Source organism: Poecilia mexicana, unplaced genomic scaffold, assembly GCF_051168715.1.
Source record: "Poecilia mexicana isolate PSO_F unplaced genomic scaffold, ASM5116871v1 scaffold_2, whole genome shotgun sequence".
NCBI lineage: Eukaryota > Metazoa > Chordata > Actinopteri > Cyprinodontiformes > Poeciliidae > Poecilia > Poecilia mexicana.
This window is the reverse complement of record NW_028263371.1, coordinates 24,231,242-24,253,237: the sequence shown is the minus strand read 5'-3', so window position 1 is coordinate 24,253,237 and position 21,996 is coordinate 24,231,242. Positions and strand designations below refer to the sequence as shown.

The following is a 21,996-nucleotide window of genomic DNA, read 5'->3' as shown; positions in this document are numbered from 1 at the left end:
TCCTCGTGCGATTAATTGATTGATTGATTATGGCGTTGGGTAAGGCAGGAAGGGGTTTTACCTCTTTTGGCACTTGGGATCTGAAGGAAGACGAGTGCGGCGACATGCTGCTGCTGGACAGAACCTTGCTGTGTTTCCTGTGAAAACGGGAGGCGACACCGGGTCAAAGCATGCGCCACCAATCAGCTAACCCAACAGGCAAATCTGATTACAGCCAAACGAGGGTCTGGCTGAGAACCTGGAGCAGAACCAGGACGCTTCCTCACCTCTCAAACGGGACTTTCTTCAGCTCAGAGTCTTTCAGGTGGTCGATGATCTGCTTCTGCGTCCTCCCGCTGGAAGAAAAGTGAATCTAAATGTAAGTTTAAGCAAAAAAAAGAGGAAAAAAACGTTTCTGGGTCCTGGCTGACCTGAACCGGAACGAGGAACCCCTGGTGAAGAGGATGGGCTTGGGTTTGGGTTTGGGCTCCTCGAAGAGTCTGAAGAAGGCGTGGTACTCGACGCAGATCTTCCAGAACACCTTGCAGCAGTCCCTGCTGGCCATGGCGAACTCCAGCGTGTCGTGGTGGGAGTTCTGCTGGACGACACCAAGAGTTGGGCAAAGTACGGACTCAGAGGAGTGGAAAACAAACGCACCCTTATGCTCAGGGTGCGTTTGATCAAACTGAACATTTTCCTTAAATGAAGAGGTGGGCAGAGTAGCCAGAAAATGTATTCAAGAGTAGCACTGCTTCAACATTTGAACAGTTTCATCTTTTCAGGATTTCAACAATAAAAACTCTGATGTTAGATGGACTTACAGAGGGGTCGGCTCTCAGTTTGATGAGGAATCTTTTACGCTTGAAGCTCAGCTTGCGAATCTTGGACCAGTTGAAGGCGTTGATTTTTGTGTAACCCTGAACGAGAAACAGAAAACCAGCTGAATGCAGCCAGTTCCACTGCAAGAAGAAAAAACTATCCTCTAGATTTTAGAAAATAACATAAGAAACATTTTGGAACAAGTAAGCAGGATAATATTTAAGGAATCAACGTTCCTAAAGTTCCTTCAGCCTTTAAAGTCTTTTTTTTTAGTTTAAAATTTAAAACACAAAACTTTCTCATGAATTTATGGATTTATTAATGTAAGTCAAGAAGATGCAAGGAAGGACACAAGGGTGGAAAGAAGGGTGCAAGGAAGAAATGAAGGAGACAAAGAGGATGGATATAAGATCAATTTTGACACAAGACAGAAAGGATACAAGGAGAAAGGTAGGAGATAAAAAGATAAGGGAGGACACAAGAAAGGAAGGAGAGAGTGAAGTATAAAAGGATACAATGGAGAACACAAGGAAGAAAGGTAAGAAAGTCAGAACAAAAGATAAAGAGGTAAGATACAAGATAGGAAGTAGGATGCAAATAAGAACAGAGAAACGATACAAGAGTGGAAGGAAGGGAGGAGGAAATTAAGTAGATTGAGAAGGATGCAAGGGAGCATAGATGGAGGAAGGTAGGAGACAAAAAAGGATTAAAGATAGGAAGTAGGATGTAAGTGAGGATGGGAGAAAAGATACAAAAGTGGAATTAAGGACAAGGAAGAAATGAATGACATCAAGTCGTGAAGGACACAAGGAAGGACGGATCATTAGTCTACAGTTCTTCATGTCCGACAGCCTTCAGGTGAGTCTCTGCTTCTGCGAACCTGAACCACATATTTGGGTCTCTAGCAGGATTCCCACTGCCTTCTGGTGTGTTTGGACCAGAACTTGGTGGAAGATCCTACCTGGAAAACCAGGACCCCGGTGTGCGCCACCGTCAGGCTGAGCTTCGTCCCCTCTCTGTCCTTGGCAGGGTACAGCCGGACGCCGTACATCTCCAGCCGCCGAGCGATTTCCAGCAGCTGGTAGTCCGACTCCGCTGGAGTCTGCCCTCTGTGGAAGAAAAACGTCACTCAGTTGAAATGAGGTCCAAACAGAAACCGTCTGCACAAGTCCTAAAGCAACAGCAGGATCAGACGGAGGCGCCTGCTGCAGGCCGGAAAGAAACCTGCCACAAAAAGAGCTTTGTTTCCTCGCAAAATCTGAAAATCACTTCCCGTTTCCTGTATGAGCGCCTGAATTAGCCACTTCCTTCCTGCGTCGGCTCAGAAGGAGCTGAGGGATTGAAGCGAGGGAAAGCCAGTGGTTTGTTTTTCTGTCTTTATCTGTGCTGGGGGAGGGGGGCTTATGGGGATTTGCGGAAAATAAGGAAGTGCGCCTGGTTTGTAAATGTTAATGTTAGCCGGCAGCGGAGGCCGAAGGGACTCACACATGTTGGCGGTGGCAGTCGATGACCTTGTCTCTGATGGCGTCCTGGTCAGGAAGGTACTTGTTGTGCAGCAGGTGCTGCCAGCTCTGCGTCTCGTCAAAGTCCCCGATCTCGGCTGGTGGGACGGAGGGAGAGAAAAACTGAGATTATTTGGACTAGAAAGGAGAAAAAACTGCCAGAAAAATCAAATAGTTTGAAAAGTATGAAGAAAACTGATAAAAGAAGTAAATTTGTACAAATATAAGAGTACATTCAAGACAATGGATGGATGAACGGCTGACTGGATGCAGAAGTTGTACAGGAAATGAGGTGTAAAAAAACTACCATAATATTTTATTTTCCAGACTGATTTGTTCTCATAAATCTGCAGAGATTATGAAACTCCTGGAAAAATCTGTTTGAATTGTGTTTGATTTCAGAGACGGAAGCCTTTTTGGATCAAAGTTCCTAGAATCAGACCAGAGACATTTTCTGACACGAAGAACTTCCGGTAAAAAAGCAGGAATCCTAAAAATCTTCCTGAATATTCTCAGAGCAGAAAGAGACTTTAGCAAATTCTTGAGATATTTCTAACAGAGAGCAGCTGATTGTCTCTACATGAGATCAATGAAAGGAAGGAATCAGGAAGTGAAACCTGTGTTTTACTCACACTGAATGATGTGGGAAACCATGAGGGCGGCGCTGGTGTCGTTGCAGATCAGACGACCGCAGGCCAAGTCGCGTTTGATCTGCAGGGCAAACAGATACCTGGAGAACAGCAGGACAAAAAACATCCTGACATCAGGAAACGATCAGAAGGTCAGATTAGATCAACCAGCAGGAACAAGTCAGGATGCAGCAACACAACAGCCTCAACCCAGAGCTGATTTAACACAAGAACTGCTCATAAAAATCACATTTCAGTCCAAATCTGCACATTTGTTCATGCTTAGTAAATATGACGAAGCAAAAAATAATCTCTGAATATGTTGAACCATTTTAGCAACGATAATCCGTTAAATCAGTTAAACTTTTTGTCACATTGCAAACTAAAACATCAGAGTTTTAGGAAGGAATGAAAGAAGGAAGGAAGCATAAAGGAAGAATGGAGGACACATTGGAAAGGAAGGAAGCAAAGTGGGAAGGAAAGATGGATGAAAGCAAGGAAGAAAGGAAAGAAGGAAGACGCATTGAAAGAAAGAAATAAGGAAGGAAAGATGAAAAGCCAGTCAGAAAAAAGGGTAAAAGACAAGAAATGGAATAAATGAAGGACACGAGAAAGTAAATACTAAAGAAAACAAATAAAGGACCGGTGAATTGGGAATAAAGTCAATTAAATAATAATAAACTTCTAAACTCTTATTTGTCCACACTTTTCCAGACTTTTCCAGCAATCTGACCAAACACAGGAAGAGCAAACAGCTGCCAGCTCACTTCCTGTTTCCTGTGAGTAAACAGGCAGAGAGGAAAGACCAGGAGCGAAAAACTAAAACCTACAACTGGTTTGTTCTCTGGGTTAAGAAAGAAATCCCCAAAGTCACAGAAATATTCTGGGAGCTGCTGCATCATGGGAAAATGCTGGAGGTCAGAGGTTGGTGGCGAGAGCTTGGACAAACATCTGGGCCGGTTCGGACCGGATTATCAGACTCGAAGCAAAACAGGAGTTTCTTTTTTAGCTGCTATAAAGCAAAAAATAGTTTTACAAGGAGCCTGGTTCCCAGATCCCACAGTTAGCTTAAAGTGTCAGCTGAAAATACCAGAATATTTGACAAGGTATCATTAGAAACATAAAGAAAATGCGGCATGGAAGGCTGAAAACACGGTTAGAGGGGTATAGGTGTGGTTTCTGTGAAAAACCTACCGAGTCAGCTCCTCCATGAGCTGCGTGTGGTCAGGAGGGAAGAACTTCACCACAAAGCGAAGGATGGTGTTTTTAGGTCCTGGAGGAGAGAAATTATGGGCTAGAGAGGAAGTGGAGACATGGGAAGAAAGAACGACGGAGAGAAAAACGACAGATTCTCACGTCTGATCTGCTTCAGCGCCGGCTTCAGGAGGTCCAGCCACACCTGAGAGCAGGAAACACTCCATTACATCACGTAGCGCTGCTGCGCTAACCGGGAGGCTGCTAGCATCACAACGTCATTAAACATTGTGCTCACTCATTACTGCTGCAGAGTCAGATCTGATCTGATTAAAACCTTGCTTCATATTGGGGAAATTAAATTGTAATAATTTACATCAATCTGAAAATGCATAGAGGAATTAGCACCATTCAGGCTGAAAGAGTTAAATGCAACAGCAGACTTTGCAGCTGAACACATCATTACTCCTGAAAATGGAGGTCATTAAAGAGGTTTATTATATTCAAATAGAATCTGAGAGCTAAAAATGATACTAATAGCTTTAAAAAATGTACTAAAAACATCGTAGAGTGGAGGTTTAGATTGGTATTATTTATTTGACTTCATGTTATTCGATCTTCATAGAACAGTTCAGCTTTCATAGGAGCCAGAAAGCTTCTTCTTTTCACTACATGTTTGTGCTCTGGTGGAGTTTCCACTGCAAACTACAGACGCATCCAGTCTGCAGATCATTACAAACAGCTGCTGCTGCTAGAAACTTCAGGAACCAGACTGCAGCAGAAAGCCGGGGTTTAAATCCACATCAGTGCAAATTTATAAAGATTACAACTGAATCCTTCCAACGAAACTCATCCTACCGTCATCTTCCGGTGATCCGTGTACTCCAGCCCAAAATAGTCGCCTTCAGTCAGGTTGAGGTGGACGCAGACCAGGTCAAAAAGCACCTTCCCAGGCGCGCGTTGCTGCAAGAGAAGGACGGGAGAGGGGAAGCCATGTTGGATTAAATTAGAAAGAGAAAAAAGATGGTGACAGAAACTGAATCAGAGGGAGGGAGGGAGGGAGGGAGGGAGGGAGGGATGGGATGTGAAGTGCAGACTCTTCTTTTTGATCGAACAAAGACGTGGAAGCCAGTTTGTTCTTGTTTTAAGGTTGTGACCCGACTTCACAGAGAACTGCTTTTCAGACATCCACGTGTTTCTGCTGCTGACTACAGCACTGAAATGCTGTTCAGTCATTAATATAACTACCATATTTTCTGGACTTCAAGTCCCAGTGGTGAAAAAATGAGTCACAAAGAGGAAAAAACAAGTCGCAGGTCCAGCCAAACTATGGAAAAAAAAAAAATCTGCGACTTAGTCTGGAAAATACGATATAAATGAGCCTTTGAGCGTTCAGAGACTTTTCATGAATCAGATTTAGCTCCATTCTTGAGGAATTAAAATTTCATTGAAAACATTTGCTGTCCCATTCAGTGGCATAATGAAAATAACATGTTATAGTATTTACAAAAGATTTAAGCTGTACTAACAGCTCTATTAAAGCACAGGAACGTCTGATTTTCACACCATTCAGGAAGAAAACGGGTTTGGTACAAACTGACACCAAAAGCTGAAGCCTGTTTGAAAGTGCTGGTTGAATCTGGCGCCGTTATCTACAGTGAATCAGGCGCGGTATGAACATGGGCTGAAATGCCAATCATCAAGGAAGAAGCCATTACTCCAAAAGCAACATAAAAATCCTCATGTTTTGGTTCAGGAGGGACTGGTGCACTTTGTTATTAAGATTAGCCAATAGAAATATTATTGGTCGAAAACCAGAAGAGTTTAATCCAATTTAATTCCAGTTAAATTGGATTAAACATCTTTATTTCACCAGAAATGGACGATAAATGTCAGAATTTCCAACCAGGATAAAAACTAAAGGAAAAAACCAACAACGCTGAAGCTTAATAAGAATATATGGACAGGATTATTCCAAACAACTCTAATTGTGTAATTGTTAGTTGTGACAAGTCCGACCACAGCCACGGTGCATCAGAGCAGCCCCGGGCGCGCCGCGAGCCAAGTCTGTCACCATCTGGCCTCCGCATGTCGAGGTGAGTGTGTGTTCAGTCTGTCTGCAGGGAAACACCCACACACTCCACATCCAGCTATTCACCAAGCACGACACACACATTGACTGGCTCTAGCTGCAGGCTGATATCAAGGAAACATCAGGATTGTGTGACGCTCTCCGAGAACGTCTTTATTATCCGACTGACAGATGCTGCCGTTTGGACGGGATTTAGGTCTGGGTGGTGGTAATCTTCGCCTTAAGGCGGTTAAGACGGGACGAAAAGGGAGGAAGTAGGAAAACAGAAGAGAGGAGGACGGCTTACATGGCAAGAAAGCAGTCAAAAATAATCCTTCACTGCTCTTCTCCTTTCTACCTACGTCTATAAACACGTTAGTCCGGTTTACTGTATTGATTTCTCTCTGCTTCTGTCTCCTTCACTGTGAGCTGAGCTGTTTCCTCTTCAGACGGCCTTCATTAGCAAACCAATCTCCTCCAACAAGACGTCCAACTTCAACAACAAAAGCTCCAGGTTTTCTGCCGTGCAGAACCGCGTTGGGCTGGGAGGAGGCGCAGGCGCCCGACCCAAAAAGCACACAGCTCTGATGGAAACACTCGGCCAGATTTGGATCCCACTGACAAGCGTGAGAGTGAAAACGCAGAGTTTGGGAACACAGATGTAAAGAGAGATCTCAACACTGAGTTCTCATTGGCTGGCATTGCAAAGCAGCCAATCCATTCATTTTCCTTGGTGCCGATTGGCTGAACCCCTAAAAGTGGTAGCGGTAGTGCTAAGACGGTTTCCACTGTGCACAACATAGATTTGGCTTAATTGCTGCTCTGATTGTGTTGTTCTTTCAGCAAACCGGCTTTTTTGAGTCTGTATGCTCCAGATGAAACAATCACTAAGTTAGTCGATTATTTCAGCCCCAGACGGAAAGGAGGCAAATTGAGAGATTTGTCTTCTGGTTTACCAAAACTACGGAGAGCAGGAGCGTCAAACTACGGGCCGCTTGTGCCATAATGCATCAATAAACCCGATAAATAAAAGTTTAGAACTGTCTCTGCATTTGATAAGTTCTTCTTAAAATTAAATAATATTGAACATCTTTTCACATCCATCAATCCCTCCAGAATTTCTCAAAGAAACATTTTGTGATTCTTTGCAATAAAAATCAAAACTTTTCTGGTGCTAATTTAGAAATATTTCCAAGAAATGTTGCAATATTTGTGCTTAGGTCTGATAATAAATTTGACTTTTTATTACTCGCAAATAAGTGTAGAAGTAAAACGTACTGCCACCTGCAGGTGGGAGTTGGCGTCACCATTTTTCAGGAAAATTTTGAATGAACTCCGTTATGCACAAGCACAAAAAAAAAAGACTTGATTTGTTGATTTTGAGTTAATTTCCATGATAAATGAGGCGAGTGCTGGGATTAGTTTAGATTTTGATCAAATTTAGGACAAAAACACTGAGCTCCTGTGTTAATAAAACGTCAGATTATTATTGAATATCATTAACTCGATTTCTTATCTTCTTGATCTCCAATTCATCACCGTCACTGAGGTTAAGCAGGCAGATGACCCACAGTAAAAGAACTGCATCATCTGCAAAAGGTGAGAGCTTCATGTTAAGACACCCTTTAGCTTGGAGAATAGGCCATTTCCTCCACTTACAGCTAACCTTTCTTCAGTAACTAAAGACAGAAAACGAGAAATAGATCCATTACCACACTCAAGTAACATTACACGCTGGAATGCATGTGGCCAGAAAACTCAAATCCAGTTATACCAACACAGGTTTCATGAACCTGGTGGGTTTTATCTTCCAGCTGCCAGAAAATGTCAACACATTCAGTTTTCTTCCTTCGGCTGGCAGCGGCTCATCTGAAAGGCTGCAGCAAACCTGTTTGTCGTTAAGTTTTCTGTCCACACAGCGAGCTGGTAGCCATAAGAAAAAACTGGATCTAATCTGAACAGTCTGTGAGGGGGAAATTAAAAAAAAAAAAAACGACAAAAAAGGTGAGAGCTGAAGTGCTGAGAAGTGAGGAAAGCAGAATCCCAAACAGCTCTGCTGCAAACAACAGACAGTAGCTGGCAGGAACTGGACCAAACTTGGCCAAGACAGCGGTGAAAGTAAAGTTTGAACTCTTCAGATGTGGCTAGCGAGAGCCAGCATTTAGCCCGCTTCATGACAGCCTAAGTTTTGGGCATATTTAGCAACACCAAATTCCAACGTTTGCTGACAAAACAAATTGTTTTGTTTACCATCACGCTGCATGCTTTCACCCGTTCGCCCTGCAGTTTCACATGTGGGAACTGAAAGAGAGAAGTGGAGAGAAGAACAAAACCCTCCCTTTCTGCTACATGAAACCCTGAAATATGGGCTTAATTTGGATCAGTCTGACCTTTTGTTTTCTCTTGAATGTACAGACTTTGGGTTTAAAGAACATGCAAAAAGCCAACCATGACTGAATTGTAGGAATCTTGACCACAGTCTGTAGATTTTATTTCATTTTGCAGGGTAGCATCTCTGTTAAATCTCTTCAATGAAGAAATTAAAGTCTTCACATTTAAAACGCTCTTAATTAGGTTCCTGTCTCTTTAAGAGAATTCAGTCTGCTCCGATTGGTCTGCTAAATGGAAAAAAAGCTTTATGGTAGTAAAAATTAACTTCTAATGTGGTTAACGAATAATTAGGTTTCAACAATAAGTTGGAAAACCAATTCACTTCAGTGTGGAAGCTGGTACAAAGTAAAGAAGACTCAAAATTAGCTACATTCAGTATTAATGAGTAGTTTAACAACTGAAGTTAGTGGAATAAAAAGCTATTTGAAAGGAATCCATGTTTTCTTCAACATCTTTGTGGTTCATTCAAGTTGTTGTGGAGCAAAAGCAAGACTTCCAGCAGATAACAGGAAGGCTAACGAAGCTCCTCGGTTTCATCTTCTTGAGCTTTTTGGGAGAGTTACATTCACAACATATGCAGATACATTGTTTATTTAGTGAAGTTAGCCACAACAATTGCTAATATAACATGCTACGGCTAGTTTAAATTGTAAACTGTTTTGTCTCAAAACAGGAGAATCCTTCTTTCCTGATTTTTCTCTTACCTTCTGCTAAATGTTCAACCTTTTTCCATCATAAAACAAAATAGATTGGGAGAGAATTTATTTTTTTTAAAGAATACACACTGAGACCGATGCTTTAAAGATGCTAGCCATGCTAACAGCTAAATGATCCCATGCAACACCCTTCTGCTAACAAATAATAATGCGATGGTAAACAAACAAATAATGAGCCCCAAACTCTGAGCAGGAAGGCAATAAAATATAGTTTTTTGTTGTTTTTATATAATTTCATATTATAGTTGTTAAAAAGAAACTGGGCAAAAACTGGTATCAGAAAGGTCAAAGCTATAAGAAAAATGGGAGGTTCTGGTGACTCAACCTCTGGTATTTTCAATGGGAAAAATCATTTAGCTGCATTTATATGACAATAAATGAAGAATAAACTCAACAGGCAACTGTTCAGCCTTTTCCCATGACCCTCTCTTGGCAGCTTTTTCAGAAAAATGAGGATCTTTAAGAGGTTAAAACAAAGCAGAAATTAACTGCTATAAATTTTTAGTGTGGGTTGTTTTAAGGTTGACAAATACAAGCGATTTTATCTGTTTGCTGGATCCGCTCAGCAGACGGAGAGCAGATTGGTCCCTGCTGAGCACAGACTGAGGTCCTTTCACTTTGAATCACAATCAGTCCTTTCAGCAGCTTCTATCAATGAGGCCTTCTTACCCAGCCAAAACCTCACAGACGCACACACACACGCACACACACACTTCTAATCACATTTTTACTGTGCAAGACTCAGATAAAGTGTTTTTTTTCTTCTTCTTCTTCCTGGATTTGTTTGCGGTAAAATATTCCAGGTAGAGGCCAACGTGCCTGCATACACAGAAGCAGAGTCTGGATAAAACAGCTGACATGTGGGGGCCGTGTCCAGCTCCCAGAGCTGGGTTTATGGGCCGAACTCGCCTCTTCTCAGATAATTATAAAGTCGAGACAAGAGCCTTAATGAGCAGCTGTCCTTCTGCATAACAAATAACTCGGCTCAAAATAGCTGCAAACGTCGTTTCTCTCCGTTTACCTTCCACAACATGACTCAGGCCTGATTCTCACAGCAAATCAGACGGCGGAGTATATCAGAGTCCGTAATGGACACAAACTGCTTAGTAAGTTGGATTAATGAGAGTTTGTTTGTGTGCCCCCTTCACTTCCTCCTGAGTCATTCTGTCGCGGCTTCATTCACGGCCTCTAACCGCGAAAGAAACATGCCAGGAAGCTGTCAGCGTGGACGACTCTCTGCAGAATCAGCTGCCAGCTCCAACGCTGACAGATACACTTCCTCTCCCTTTAACCCAGAACTTCTCATGTGATCCAGTCAGCGCCTCGCCAAGCTGGAGAGAGGCATGTCAGAGTGAATCACTTACTGTTTTTCTACTATCCTCCCCACATGAGGCCCCTCCGGGCCCAGCAGCTAACACAACATTCACTTATTCAACTTACTTTAGTTTCTGCCTTTGATCTCATCTCTGCTCCTAAAGGATATCGCCTTATAGCTTTATAAAAATACATACAGAAGTATGAAAATAAATGGTTACTAGGAAGTTAATATTTCTACTGAGGGAAAGAATTAAATATGACATGGATGGACGGATGGACCGGAAAAAAGATGGATGGACAGATGGATGCAGAATGAAGTAAAACAACCAAAACATTCAATTTTCCCACCTTTATCCACATAAGAAAATAAATCAGATTCTGAACTTTTCCAGGTTTTGTGGGAAACCTGGAAAAGTTTCCTACAAAAAGTTTCCCTCGGTTTGTGGGGAAACCGAGGGAATAAACTGGAAAGCAGCAGGTCTGCACATTATAGAGCAACATCACTACAACAATCAGTGGTGCAACAATAATAATATAAAGAACCATCTGATTGGCTGTAGGACTCAAACACTGGGCGGTTCTCACTCTGCAGGGCAATAAGATATGGAGAATCCTGCTTGTAGAAAGTTTCCAAATATTCTTCATTCACTGTTTCTTTCACAGCAGGAAATATTTAGAAAAGCACCCAAGTTTCCTTTAGTCTGTAATGTCATCCAGTTTGAACAACTGGAACAAAAGAGGAGGAAATGTGAGGAGAAATGAGCAGAGGTCCTGAGAAGCTGAGGCTGGTGATGTTTGTGTTTTGTTCCCTTCATGGTCAGCTTCATCATGAAACTTCATACCACAGAACATGCTGCGTCCTGCTGCGTCCTGCTGCTGAACTGCGTCAGCAGACCTGAAGCATCAACACAGGAAGCTCAGCTCAGGTTACAAACATGCAGAAGAAGAAGACTAGCAGGGTTCAAGAGGTCAGATTATCCCAGACTCAATTTCCCAGAGTTCAGTGGGCTCCAGCCTCAGATTTAAACCCACAACGGTACGGTTGACCATAATATTTATGAAAATATTCATAGTGGAGAGAATTTAAATGTAGGAGGGAGGAAGAAACTAAAAAAGGAAAGAAGGGCGTGCGTGCGTATGTATGGAAGGAAGGAAGGAAAGGAGGAAGTAAGCCCAGATAAAAAGGAAGTAAGGAAATAAGAAAAGGAAGCAAACACAGATAAAAATAAAGGAAGGAACGAAGCCCGGAAGAAAGCGAGGAAAGAAGAAAGAAAGAAATGAAAAAACCCATATGGATGGAAGGAAGTGGCTAGCAGGAAAGAGCAGAAGGAAAGAAAGAAGGAGAACAGAACAAACAAACAAACAAAAGAGGAAGGAAGGAAGGAAGGAAGGAAGGAAGGAACCCTGAATGAAAGACATTGAAGGAAAGAATGGAAGCAGGACACTATGAAGGGCACTGAGACTGGAGGTAGCAAATTAGGAAGGTAGGAAAGAGGACATATAGAATAAAGGACACAAGGTAGCAATGAAGGACAAGAGAGAGGAAAGAAAAATGCAGGTATGAAGGAAAGAAGGAAGGAGGACACATGGTTCTCCTTCCTGCCACTGATTGGTGTAAACAGAATAATAAACCGTCATCAACACCCGTATTTCCTACCAACAAATCATTCACAGGTTTTTACTTTTCAGATGTTTACTTCCTGGTTCTGTCTGTGCAACCGTTTCAAAACAAACATTGCGGATAAATGGTCCGGTAAGAGCCAGATGAGATATGAATGACTTTTAAACATTTAGAAAGTGGTGTAAAGTTATGAAGAAGTTCAAGTTTGGAGGAAATAAACACCAAGTTCGACAGATGAGAGAGAAAACCAAATGAAACTGGAGTTAAATTGTTTGACCATAATGATCCGAACCAAACCACAAAATTAGTTTCAAAGTGGTTTAAGAACAACAAACTCAATATTTGGAGTGAAAAGGTGTTTGTGAGAAATACCTGCATATAAAAAGCTGCTTACTAAGACTACAGCTTGGTGTAAACTGTACAGTTTCCCATAAAAGAACAACAGGACAGCAGGGAGACGGTTTCTTTATTCCTCCACCAATCACATCCTCACACACATCACATTATGCTAAACAGCTTAACTCAACAAAGGGAGTCGCACAAACACATCTAAGAGAAAAAAAGCAGCATGTTGGCAAATACCTGCCACTTCTTGGAAATTAAGTTCCCAAACCTGCTGATGGGGGGCTGCAGCAACGACGGCGATGTGTGTGTGTGTGTGTGTGTGTGTGTGTGTGTGTGTGTGTGTGTGTGTGTGTGTGTGTGTGTGTGGATGCTACGGTCTGCAGCGCGCCCCTGGTAGACTATTAAACCAAGCAGCAGAGGGGAATACATGCACAGCTCCAAAGCATAAAAAGGTAATTAGCATCTTGTGTAGTTTGATGGTGGGTGTGTCTGAACTACGCCTTGTGGAAAAATCTGGCACAGAAACGGCCTCCGGGTTTCCTTCTGGGATGGAAATAACAACCTGCAGCCGTTTCTAAAGCTTCATCTCGAATGTCCGCTTGATTTTTTTTAGTGTAGTAAGAGATTGTGAGCACAATTAACAAAAACAATGAATGAAGCAAAAGCTTACAAAGATCTGCAAATCTGAGTCACAGCAGGAGGTTCTGGTTTCGCAGCTGCAGCTGATTAGCAGAGGAAACGTTAGGATGTAGAAATGTCAGCTTTTCAAATTAAAATGAGATTCTGTAACTGGAGTAAAGCTGTACTAATGATTATTTTAGTGATCGATTACTATATGACTATTAATCTGATAAAAAAAAGGGACATTGTGCAGATTTTACATTGAAGAACTTAAACCGTTTTTATACAGTATTAGCAATACAATATGCAAACAATTACTGTTTTAGAGAAAATAAACACTTTATTGCCTAAAATGTAATATTTACTTTCTTGAATGTGTGCAAAGGATGCATCTGCAGCTAAAAAAAATAAAAACATCAACATGTGAAACGCTCACTCTTCTGCTTGACTTGACATAAAAACAGCAGGGCTGATCTGATCATTTATTGATTAAACAATTAATAATTACACAGCAAAAGGAGATTTATATATTTTTTATTTTTAAGGAATTTGAACCAGGAGAAGCTAAAACTGCTTTGACTAGAACGTATTTACAAACAAATTGTTTTTTAATCATAAATTCAAAATGTATGTGTATATCTTTACACTTTTGGCCTAATTGCTGCTCTGATGAGTTTGTTTTTTACTCTATGCACTCCAGTTAATCAATTACTAAATTAGCTGACGATTATGCCAATAATCGATTCTTGATGATTAATCATTTCAGCTCTAAACTGAAGGAATTCCTATCCAGCTTCATGCTGCGGATTGGAACGAGAATGACAAAAAAAAGTTTTTAATCAGAGAAAAAAAAACCCCAGAGAAGACAAAGATGGCTGAAAGCTGAATCTACTTTTCCCTCCTAAACATCTCAGTCAGAGCTGCATTCCAACGCCAGTTTCTCAGAGGATCGACTCAGCAGGGCTGCAGAAAAACACAAAGTCTTCTGGAAAACGTCCCGGAGGAGACGAGGAGGCAGCAAGCACAGAGATGAACACTGAGAACAGAACAATACGCCAGAATGATTGCAGTTTTAGTGCATGTAATCCGATCCAAGTTGCACTGACTGGACATTATATTTCAAGTCATGCATTCACGTTCTGCATAATCTGTCATATAACTGGCGGAGGTGGAAAGATCCTCAAACGCAGATAAAACTGAATCATTTTGAGCCTTTTTGATCTTGTGCAGCTCTTTAACTTTAAAAAGTCCCGACTTGAAGACTGGCGTGATTGCAGAGCCTTTATAGTATTTAGAAAGCGTTTGAAGTTTCCAATTAATTTCGATGTCATCCATGTGGAAACGGTTCGCAATTGCTCCAAGACTTATACTCAGCATTCCTTTTGTTTTGTTTTAATTTTCTGGAAGGCGGGGAAAACCCTGACGGAGCCTGAACACTCCCCCCGCCCCCCCCCTCCGTCGTCAAAATGAAGATTTACTGCAGCAGTGACTAATAAGACGGAGCTCTGTCTGTCGGGAGACATTTAGAGGAGAAGACGACCTCAGCCAGAATTTCACAAATGAGTTTGGCATCGTCCCAGTTCGCCTGGCGCTCATTTCAAGGTTTCTACCAAACAGATAAAACCACAGTGAAAACTCCACCACAAGTCCACCTCTAGGGCTGCAGAAAGCTGCACTAAAACAACATTTGTAATCCACAATAACGACAAAATTGGTTTGGCGGTTTTGTGTGAGAAGGGCACAGTGATTGCTGATGAACTTCTTCAGCGAGGCCCAAATTCACTGCAGTGCAGGAAAAAAAAAAAAAAGGACTGCAGCCAAGCGGAGCAGCCAGTGTTTGCTCATTCACTGGCTTCTGTGGGAGTCGGATGTGTGTCTCTTTTTCCACCACAAAGGGCTCAGCACCACGTCTCCTTTCTGTCCTCCACTGGGCCTCTATGCATTTGGTTTCTGCTCCCATTTACAAACAATCTCAGCAACCATCTCTGTCCATCGGGGACAACTTTTCACTTTCCAGCAGTAATCTGCTATCATTTCTTTTTACCAACCAAGAGGGAAGCATCATCTGTGTCTCTTTGATCTCAGAGATTAAAAAAAAAAAACAGAGCGAGAAGATTTTTAAAGTCTGGATTTAGCAAAGATATGAAATGCAAGGTAACTTATTCCCTTAAACATAAAAACAATTTTAAAATGCTTTTTTTACCCACAGGAATGAGAAACCAAATACCAGCCATTACATAATGACGCACAGTCACTCAGAATAAATGAAAATAAAAACTGGCCTGTGTTTTTACACCATTTCTGTCTCCCAACAATAAAAAACTAACTATAATACAAGCTGCTAGTGTTTGTAGCTAGCAAGCTAACGTAGCTGTCATTAATTCAGAGTTAGCATGTTAATGTTAGACTAACATTTTAAAAAGTCTGATTAATGAAGCTTTGTTGTAATAAACTGAGAGCATACAAATTACTCGTTGCTAGTAGCTAATAATGCTAAACATACACAAGACACTACATAATGTCAAAGTAGACTTTTCATTTTGTACTTATTATTTTGAATATTGATCAAATATGTTTAGCACTTAAGACATAATAGGCGTTTATGTTCTAAGAAAAATAATATGAAGAGTTTAAAACTTGTTTGTTTTTTGTCTTTGTAATGACTGTCAGCATCTTTATACTGTCCACTCCTTCGGTATATGGGACAGTTTTCTTCTCATTACTGTGAATTTATAATCATACTGATAAATTATTTTGTAAATTCATATTTGTTTTCACTTCTAAACACTGTATTTACATTAAGTCCTGCTCGACTTAACATAAATACAGTTTTCCGCAAATTTTTTGGATTAACCAATTAATGATTGAATAGCAAAACGTGCCAACAAAACAGGATTTTTTTTGTATAGTTTTGACTTAATTGGCCCTAAAATTGACTTTTGTGAGTCTCTATAAAATGACTAAATTTTAAGCAATTTTTCAATAATTGATTCACTATGATTCATCGTTTCAGCCCTAATTTTTAGAACCTAAACAACAAGGAGAACCTTTATAAGGAGCCTAACTATGTGGGCACTTTAGTCTCCTTTGCAATAAAACAAAGATTTCAGCATTTAGACCGATTACAATAAAAACGATTAATGTTTACTGCTGCCTCTGTCCAATGGGACCATAAGGCAGCGTTGTAGCTCCCTTCATTTGTAGCCTCTGCATTCGGTCCCCAGACAGCAGGCAGCACAAAGGCCCATCAATTTCAAATGTCAGCGGCGTGTGTGTTCGTGTGCGCCTTGCAGCGGTGAGACATGTCAGGGGACTTGTCTGTTATTTATCATAACCCCAGAGTGTCGCTAGGTTATCAAATGATGTCCATGGAGCAGATCTGTCATCCTAATCCTTGTAGCCCTCCCCCAACACACACACCTCTATCACACACCTAAAGCCACTCCTCTTCATCTCACTCCTGCTGTCAGATGGTGTGCCTTTAAAGCCTCCGACATCCACTGAGAAAGTCAATCACAGACAGCAGATATTGGATGATCTTACAGGGATTAGGGTCAAGGGTCAAGTCAACATGGAGGACAAAACAGGAAAAAAGGAAGAGATGAAACGAGTAAAAAATAAAATAAAATCATGTTTATCAGAAGAAAACGAAAGGCCAGGTGGTGCAGAGAGGGAACGTGGCTCCATATGTGCTGGTTTGAAGCCTGCAAGGCGTCATGTAGGTAAATGGGATTTCCTAGTGAGGGGAGGTGAACGGGGGCTTAAAGCAGCTCAACTGATCTCCAGGGAATCAGGAGGATTTGATGTTAGTCAGCACAAGTCCAAGGAGGAATATGAACGCACAATCTGTTGATTTTTAACGGAGATGCTTGATTAAAACACGCAGGAAAGTAAAAATAGAAGTGCAGTAGGCAACCAAAGAAGGGATAAAAACAGCAGAGTTACAGTCTGAATGGTTTCCATTCATGCTGCGTCGCACAGAACCGGATGCAACGCAGAGCAAATGGCTAAAACTGATTCTTAATTAGCCGCCCTGCTTCAGCTGCAGCTTGTTAGCAGTCACAGTGTACAACCCCTCATGTGAGCTGCTAACACCTGCTTTCATAGTTTCCATTAGTGGCAGCATGAAGAGCAACAGTGTTTATAGTGGAAACAATCTCACTGAGGTGGATGTGAGCACAAAGAGCACCTCCTATCTGGACTTAATTATTTAGCAGGTGGGAGTGATCGCTGCCTCCATTTTTCATTAATAATGGAGCCACAGGCTGCGTCTGCATGTGCTGACGTCTCAATATGGAGCTAAAATGTTTAACTGCACCTTCAATTATTCAATATTCATTAAAGAAATCAGGTTTAATACGAGCAAGCAGCAGTGGAAATATTCCAGAGTTCATTTTAAGAAATTAATATACGAAAGAAATGTAAATTTGTTGAAAAATATTTATATGATGGGCAAAGACAAGCAAAGGGAAGAAAAAAGGACAAGACAGGAAGGACATGATGAAGGAAACAGAGGAAGTGGGGATAAAAGGAAAGGAAGAAGGGAAAGATAGATGGAAATGGAGAGATGGAGGGAATTAAAGAAAAGGGAACAAGGAAGGAAACGATGGACGGACAAAAATGAAGAAAATAAGGTAATAAAAATTAGAGAAAATAAGGAAAGAAAAGAATGAATGAATGAATGAATGAATGAATGAATGAATGAATGAATGAAGAGACAAAGAAGGAAATAGGGAAGGAAAGTAAAGAAAGAAGGGAGGAACAAACAAAGGAAGGAAGGAAAAAAGTAATGAATGAAAAAGACAGAACAGAGGACATCAGGAAGGAGGAAAGGAAGTAAAAAGGGGATGCAGGAAGATATGAAAAAAATTAGACAAAAAGGAAGGAACAATCAGGAGAAAAATGAAAGGAGGATGAAAAGGACAAAGGAACAAACGGGATGAAAGGAAGGAAATGAGGATGCAATGGAGAGAAATAAGGAAAATCACAGGACAAAATAATCACAATGGGAGAAAAAACGACGACAACAAAGAGGAAGAGAGGAAGGAAGGTCACAGAGAACAAAGAGAGACAGGAAACGTTTGAATGAACAAATGAAACCAGAACAACGATGAGAGCAAATCTCTGAACGGTTTTCATGGGCGGAGAGGTGAACGTAAACAACAGAATATCAAACAAATCATCCGTTCTGAACCCACGATGAAGCATTCACGCCCTCAGACACACACTGACTGATGGTGATGAAAGTAAACGTGGTCCAAAATGGATTGCTGCTGCTGTGCGGCGCCCTGCTGAGGTCCAGAGATAACCGGCTGGTTAATGAGCTCCAACTCTGAGGAGAAAAATGCCCGTTGAAAGCCAACGCTGGAGGCTTATCTCCTGATTCACACATGAGAATTCACCTACTGCGCAAAACACACCGCAAGGCGCCGCAGCAGGAAAAGACAGATTAGGTGAAACAAGCTGAAAACACAATGGAGACTTTATTTCACCAAATTCATTAAGTACCAAAAACAGCCGTCATTTATGAGGTGGGATCCCTTTGAGCTGAGGCTTCCTGTGGTTCCTGGTGCCACTGCAGAGAAACAACCACCAACCAGGTGTTTAAATTCACATCACTAAACCTTTCAGGTCAGTTTGGATTACCAAATACCTCTTTTGCTTCCTAAATGTGAAAAAACAAGTAGTTTGCATGAATTTTCTTAGTATTTGATAACATTTAGCTGTAGTCTGGCTATTTAAGTTGCTTTTGGAGTAACGGCTTCTTCCTTCCTGAGCGGCTTTTCAGTTAGACCAGGAGTCAAGTCAGTCCACCAATGCAGGAACAGTTTACAGTGTTAATTTGATTATCTATAGCGTGAAATGCTACTGGATGTTTGCTTTAGAGTGCTAAGTTATTAGTTAATGTGTTCCGTCAGACTGAAAAATTCACTTAAACTAATGACCAAGTTTTAGTCGTTAGCTTAGCATTGGACATCGCCTAAAGCAGACGACAATCTTATAACTTTACCAAGTGAAAAAGACTTAAAGTTAGCCATTTTGAAATGTTTGGGTGTTGAAAGTGAACATTTACTGTGACTCTTTACAGCAGTCAGACCCACTGCACTGTTCGCCTAAGAAACCAGGACAAAATGTGTAAAAACTACAAAAGATTCAAACTATTAAATGCTTTAGAGGCATTAAAATGATTCAGGGTTTTCTAAAAATCTGAAATTCTCTTCAAAAGAGCCACTGATCCATCTCCTAAACCTGTGTGTTCTGGTTGTAATTGATCAAAAAGTATGAGTGGATTAAGTTGGGGACTGGAGAATGATCAGGATTCCTCTCTGCTGGACAGCCGCTGCTCTGCAGAGCACCACAAGCTTCTTGTTTTAACCTAACAAGCAAAGGCATATATTTAGGATTTAAAACTGCATTCAAAAAAAGATGCAGACCAAATTCCTGCCTAACTGTCCTCTCATCCACAGACACGTCCTCAGGCAGCAGCCGCATCGCATTCTTGGCATTTTCGCTAAAAGCCAATTATGGCTTCCCAGACCGGCAGCTCAACAAGCCAGCGGATTCTCTCCTCATTAACATCACAAATAAGAACAAAAAAAAATCCCCTCAAATCTGTGCTGATAATACAGCAGCTGGATTTTCCAAAAGGCATGCAAGCCCTGGAGCAGGAACACACTCCGTGTCGGCTCACTGCAAGACGTTAAACCAGAAATTCAAGGAAACGACACACTGACACACTGCAGTGTGGGATCAATTGCAGAGATACGAGCAGAACTGTTGTGCAAGGACGTTTTACATGCTCCAGCTAGATTCAAAACACATGCAAACGCTGCAAAATGCAAACATGACACAGTTTTAGAGGTGACTCAGCCATAAAGGCAGACAGATGGTACGGAGAGAAGGTGCTGGAGCATGTTTGGAGGAACTGGGTGGGCTAAATCAAATTCCTGCTGGTGGTGGACAGAGAGCTGACTGAGTCAGGGTCTGTAGGTGTGGTGTGTTTAAACAGGAAGTGGGCTTTGCTCCAATTTCCTGTGTATCTCCAGGAAGTGGGGATCTTAGTCTGGGCTCAAAGGTAAGCAGGGCATTCATAGCGAGTTGCCTTTAAACAACAAGTTTAGCAGGAAATGAAGGAAATAAAGGGAAACATGTGCATTTCAGGTGTGGACATGAATGTCTCAACAGATGAATAAAAGAGAAAGGATTCAAAAGACAAAAAGGAGTGGCAGGTCAGGATCTAAAGCTGTAAAATTATAGTCATGGATTCTGTCTGAAACAGGTAAGAAAATCAAAATTTCAAGCATTTTTTTTTTGAAGATTTATCGTCACAAACCAACTAAAAGAAGTCCATAACATGGAGCTGAGCAAATGTCATGCATGGTTTCAAAAATCTTGGTCACTAAAATCTGAAAAGTGGAAGTAAAACATACCATGTTGTAAAAATACTCCTAAAAGTACATTATTTAAAAAAAAAAAGTTGTTCAAGTAAATGTAACTACTTACAACCCAACTCTGCCTTCAAGATGTTTACTCCAATATGGTGTGCTGGGTTTTATTTAGGGGTATCATCCAGAGTCCAACATAAACATCACACTTTCCATATTAATAAATGTAAAGATATTTTTAAGTTTCAGCCTTTTTGTGTTGCATAAAAAAACAGTGAAGTTGGTGGTTATGCAAAGTGAGGTATTCCATAAAAAAAAGTATCACTCACGGATATCTGGAAGACCTCCTGCGTGTCATCGAGCATCTGAACCCGAATGGAAACCTGCCGTCCCGGGGGCTGGACCGGAGGACGCATGCCGGGCTCCAGGGTGGACACCCCGAAGCTTTCCGGGGCGCCCAGCCGCTGTCCGGCAGTGGAGGGCCTCTCGGTCAGTTCAGACATGGTGATGGGCTTTCAAACGGCAGCAGGGACCGACGTTCACGTCTGATAGAGAGAAAGAGGATGGAAGCATTACTCAGATGCAAATAGCTGATTTATTAAAAACCCGAGATTTGCATTGCATCAAGATGGCCGACCTCTTTCCATAAAATTACTGATTACATTTTTTTCAAGCACATCATTATATATGAATGTTTTTATGTGAATTGTGTTAAATTACTGGCTGAATACACGAGATTTTAGTTTTCTCACATTGCTACAACTTATCACGATTGTCACTACAGCTTTTCTGTCATATTAGCTTAGTCTTCGTAGCAAAACTGTCATTTTTGGTTTAGCAGTCGACGGTACTCCGCCATGCAGCTCAGTTGGATGACCGCTATTAAGTAGATACTTTGAGAGTTTGTCAAGAGTTTATATTTCAAAACAAAACCATAAAAAGTATTTTATATCCCAAACCGGACTCTGTTTGGACCGTTTCCCCTCCCGTTCTGCTGTGCCCCGCCGCCATCTTGTTTTTAAACAGAACTGCATAAGGTGCATTTTGCATCCCAAACCGGACTACATCTGGACCGCTTCTCTCAAGTTCTGGCATACTCCACCGCCATCTTTGTTTCTAAGTCCATTGGTTCCGCTCAATGATGACCAGCAGCGCCCTCTGTTGGATGGAGGCCAAATTACAACAACATTTCCAAGTGGACGTTTTTTAGTAAATCTAATGGAATTAATTTTAGTCTAATAAACATTAGTCAACAATTAATAGTAAGTCGACTCATTGATTACATCCCTAAATTATCACTAACTGGTTATGTAGTGAGGTTTAAGCTGGCTTTGCACAATGATTAAACCACAACATACTTCACTGAGCTCTGAAGAAATTAGCCACAAACCACAACACAGCAAAAG

The 21,996-nt window shown here is 41.3% G+C and overlaps 1 protein-coding gene across 4 annotated transcripts in view; it reads right to left on the bottom strand.

Annotated features, from left to right (window-relative positions):
- The window catches only part of LOC106909828 (FERM, ARHGEF and pleckstrin domain-containing protein 1-like), a 43,969-nt gene that overhangs the window by 14,215 nt on the left and 7,758 nt on the right, over positions 1–21,996 (bottom strand). For 3 of the 4 annotated variants that reach the window (XM_088012898.1, XM_088012892.1, XM_088012901.1), the window contains exons 2-12: positions 20,920–21,135; positions 4,982–5,086; positions 4,286–4,328; positions 4,124–4,202; positions 2,933–3,030; positions 2,284–2,398; positions 1,760–1,907; positions 801–896; positions 411–577; positions 267–335; positions 62–137 (exon numbers count right to left, since the gene is read on the bottom strand). In XM_088012898.1, coding sequence (XP_087869024.1) covers positions 62–137; positions 267–335; positions 411–577; positions 801–896; positions 1,760–1,907; positions 2,284–2,398; positions 2,933–3,030; positions 4,124–4,202; positions 4,286–4,328; positions 4,982–5,086; positions 20,920–21,093 — 1,170 coding nt within the window. In that variant the 5' untranslated portion in view covers positions 21,094–21,135. The remainder of the gene's footprint in view (positions 1–61; positions 138–266; positions 336–410; positions 578–800; positions 897–1,759; positions 1,908–2,283; positions 2,399–2,932; positions 3,031–4,123; positions 4,203–4,285; positions 4,329–4,981; positions 5,087–20,919; positions 21,136–21,996) is intronic. The other variant, XM_088012894.1, reaches the window with a different exon arrangement.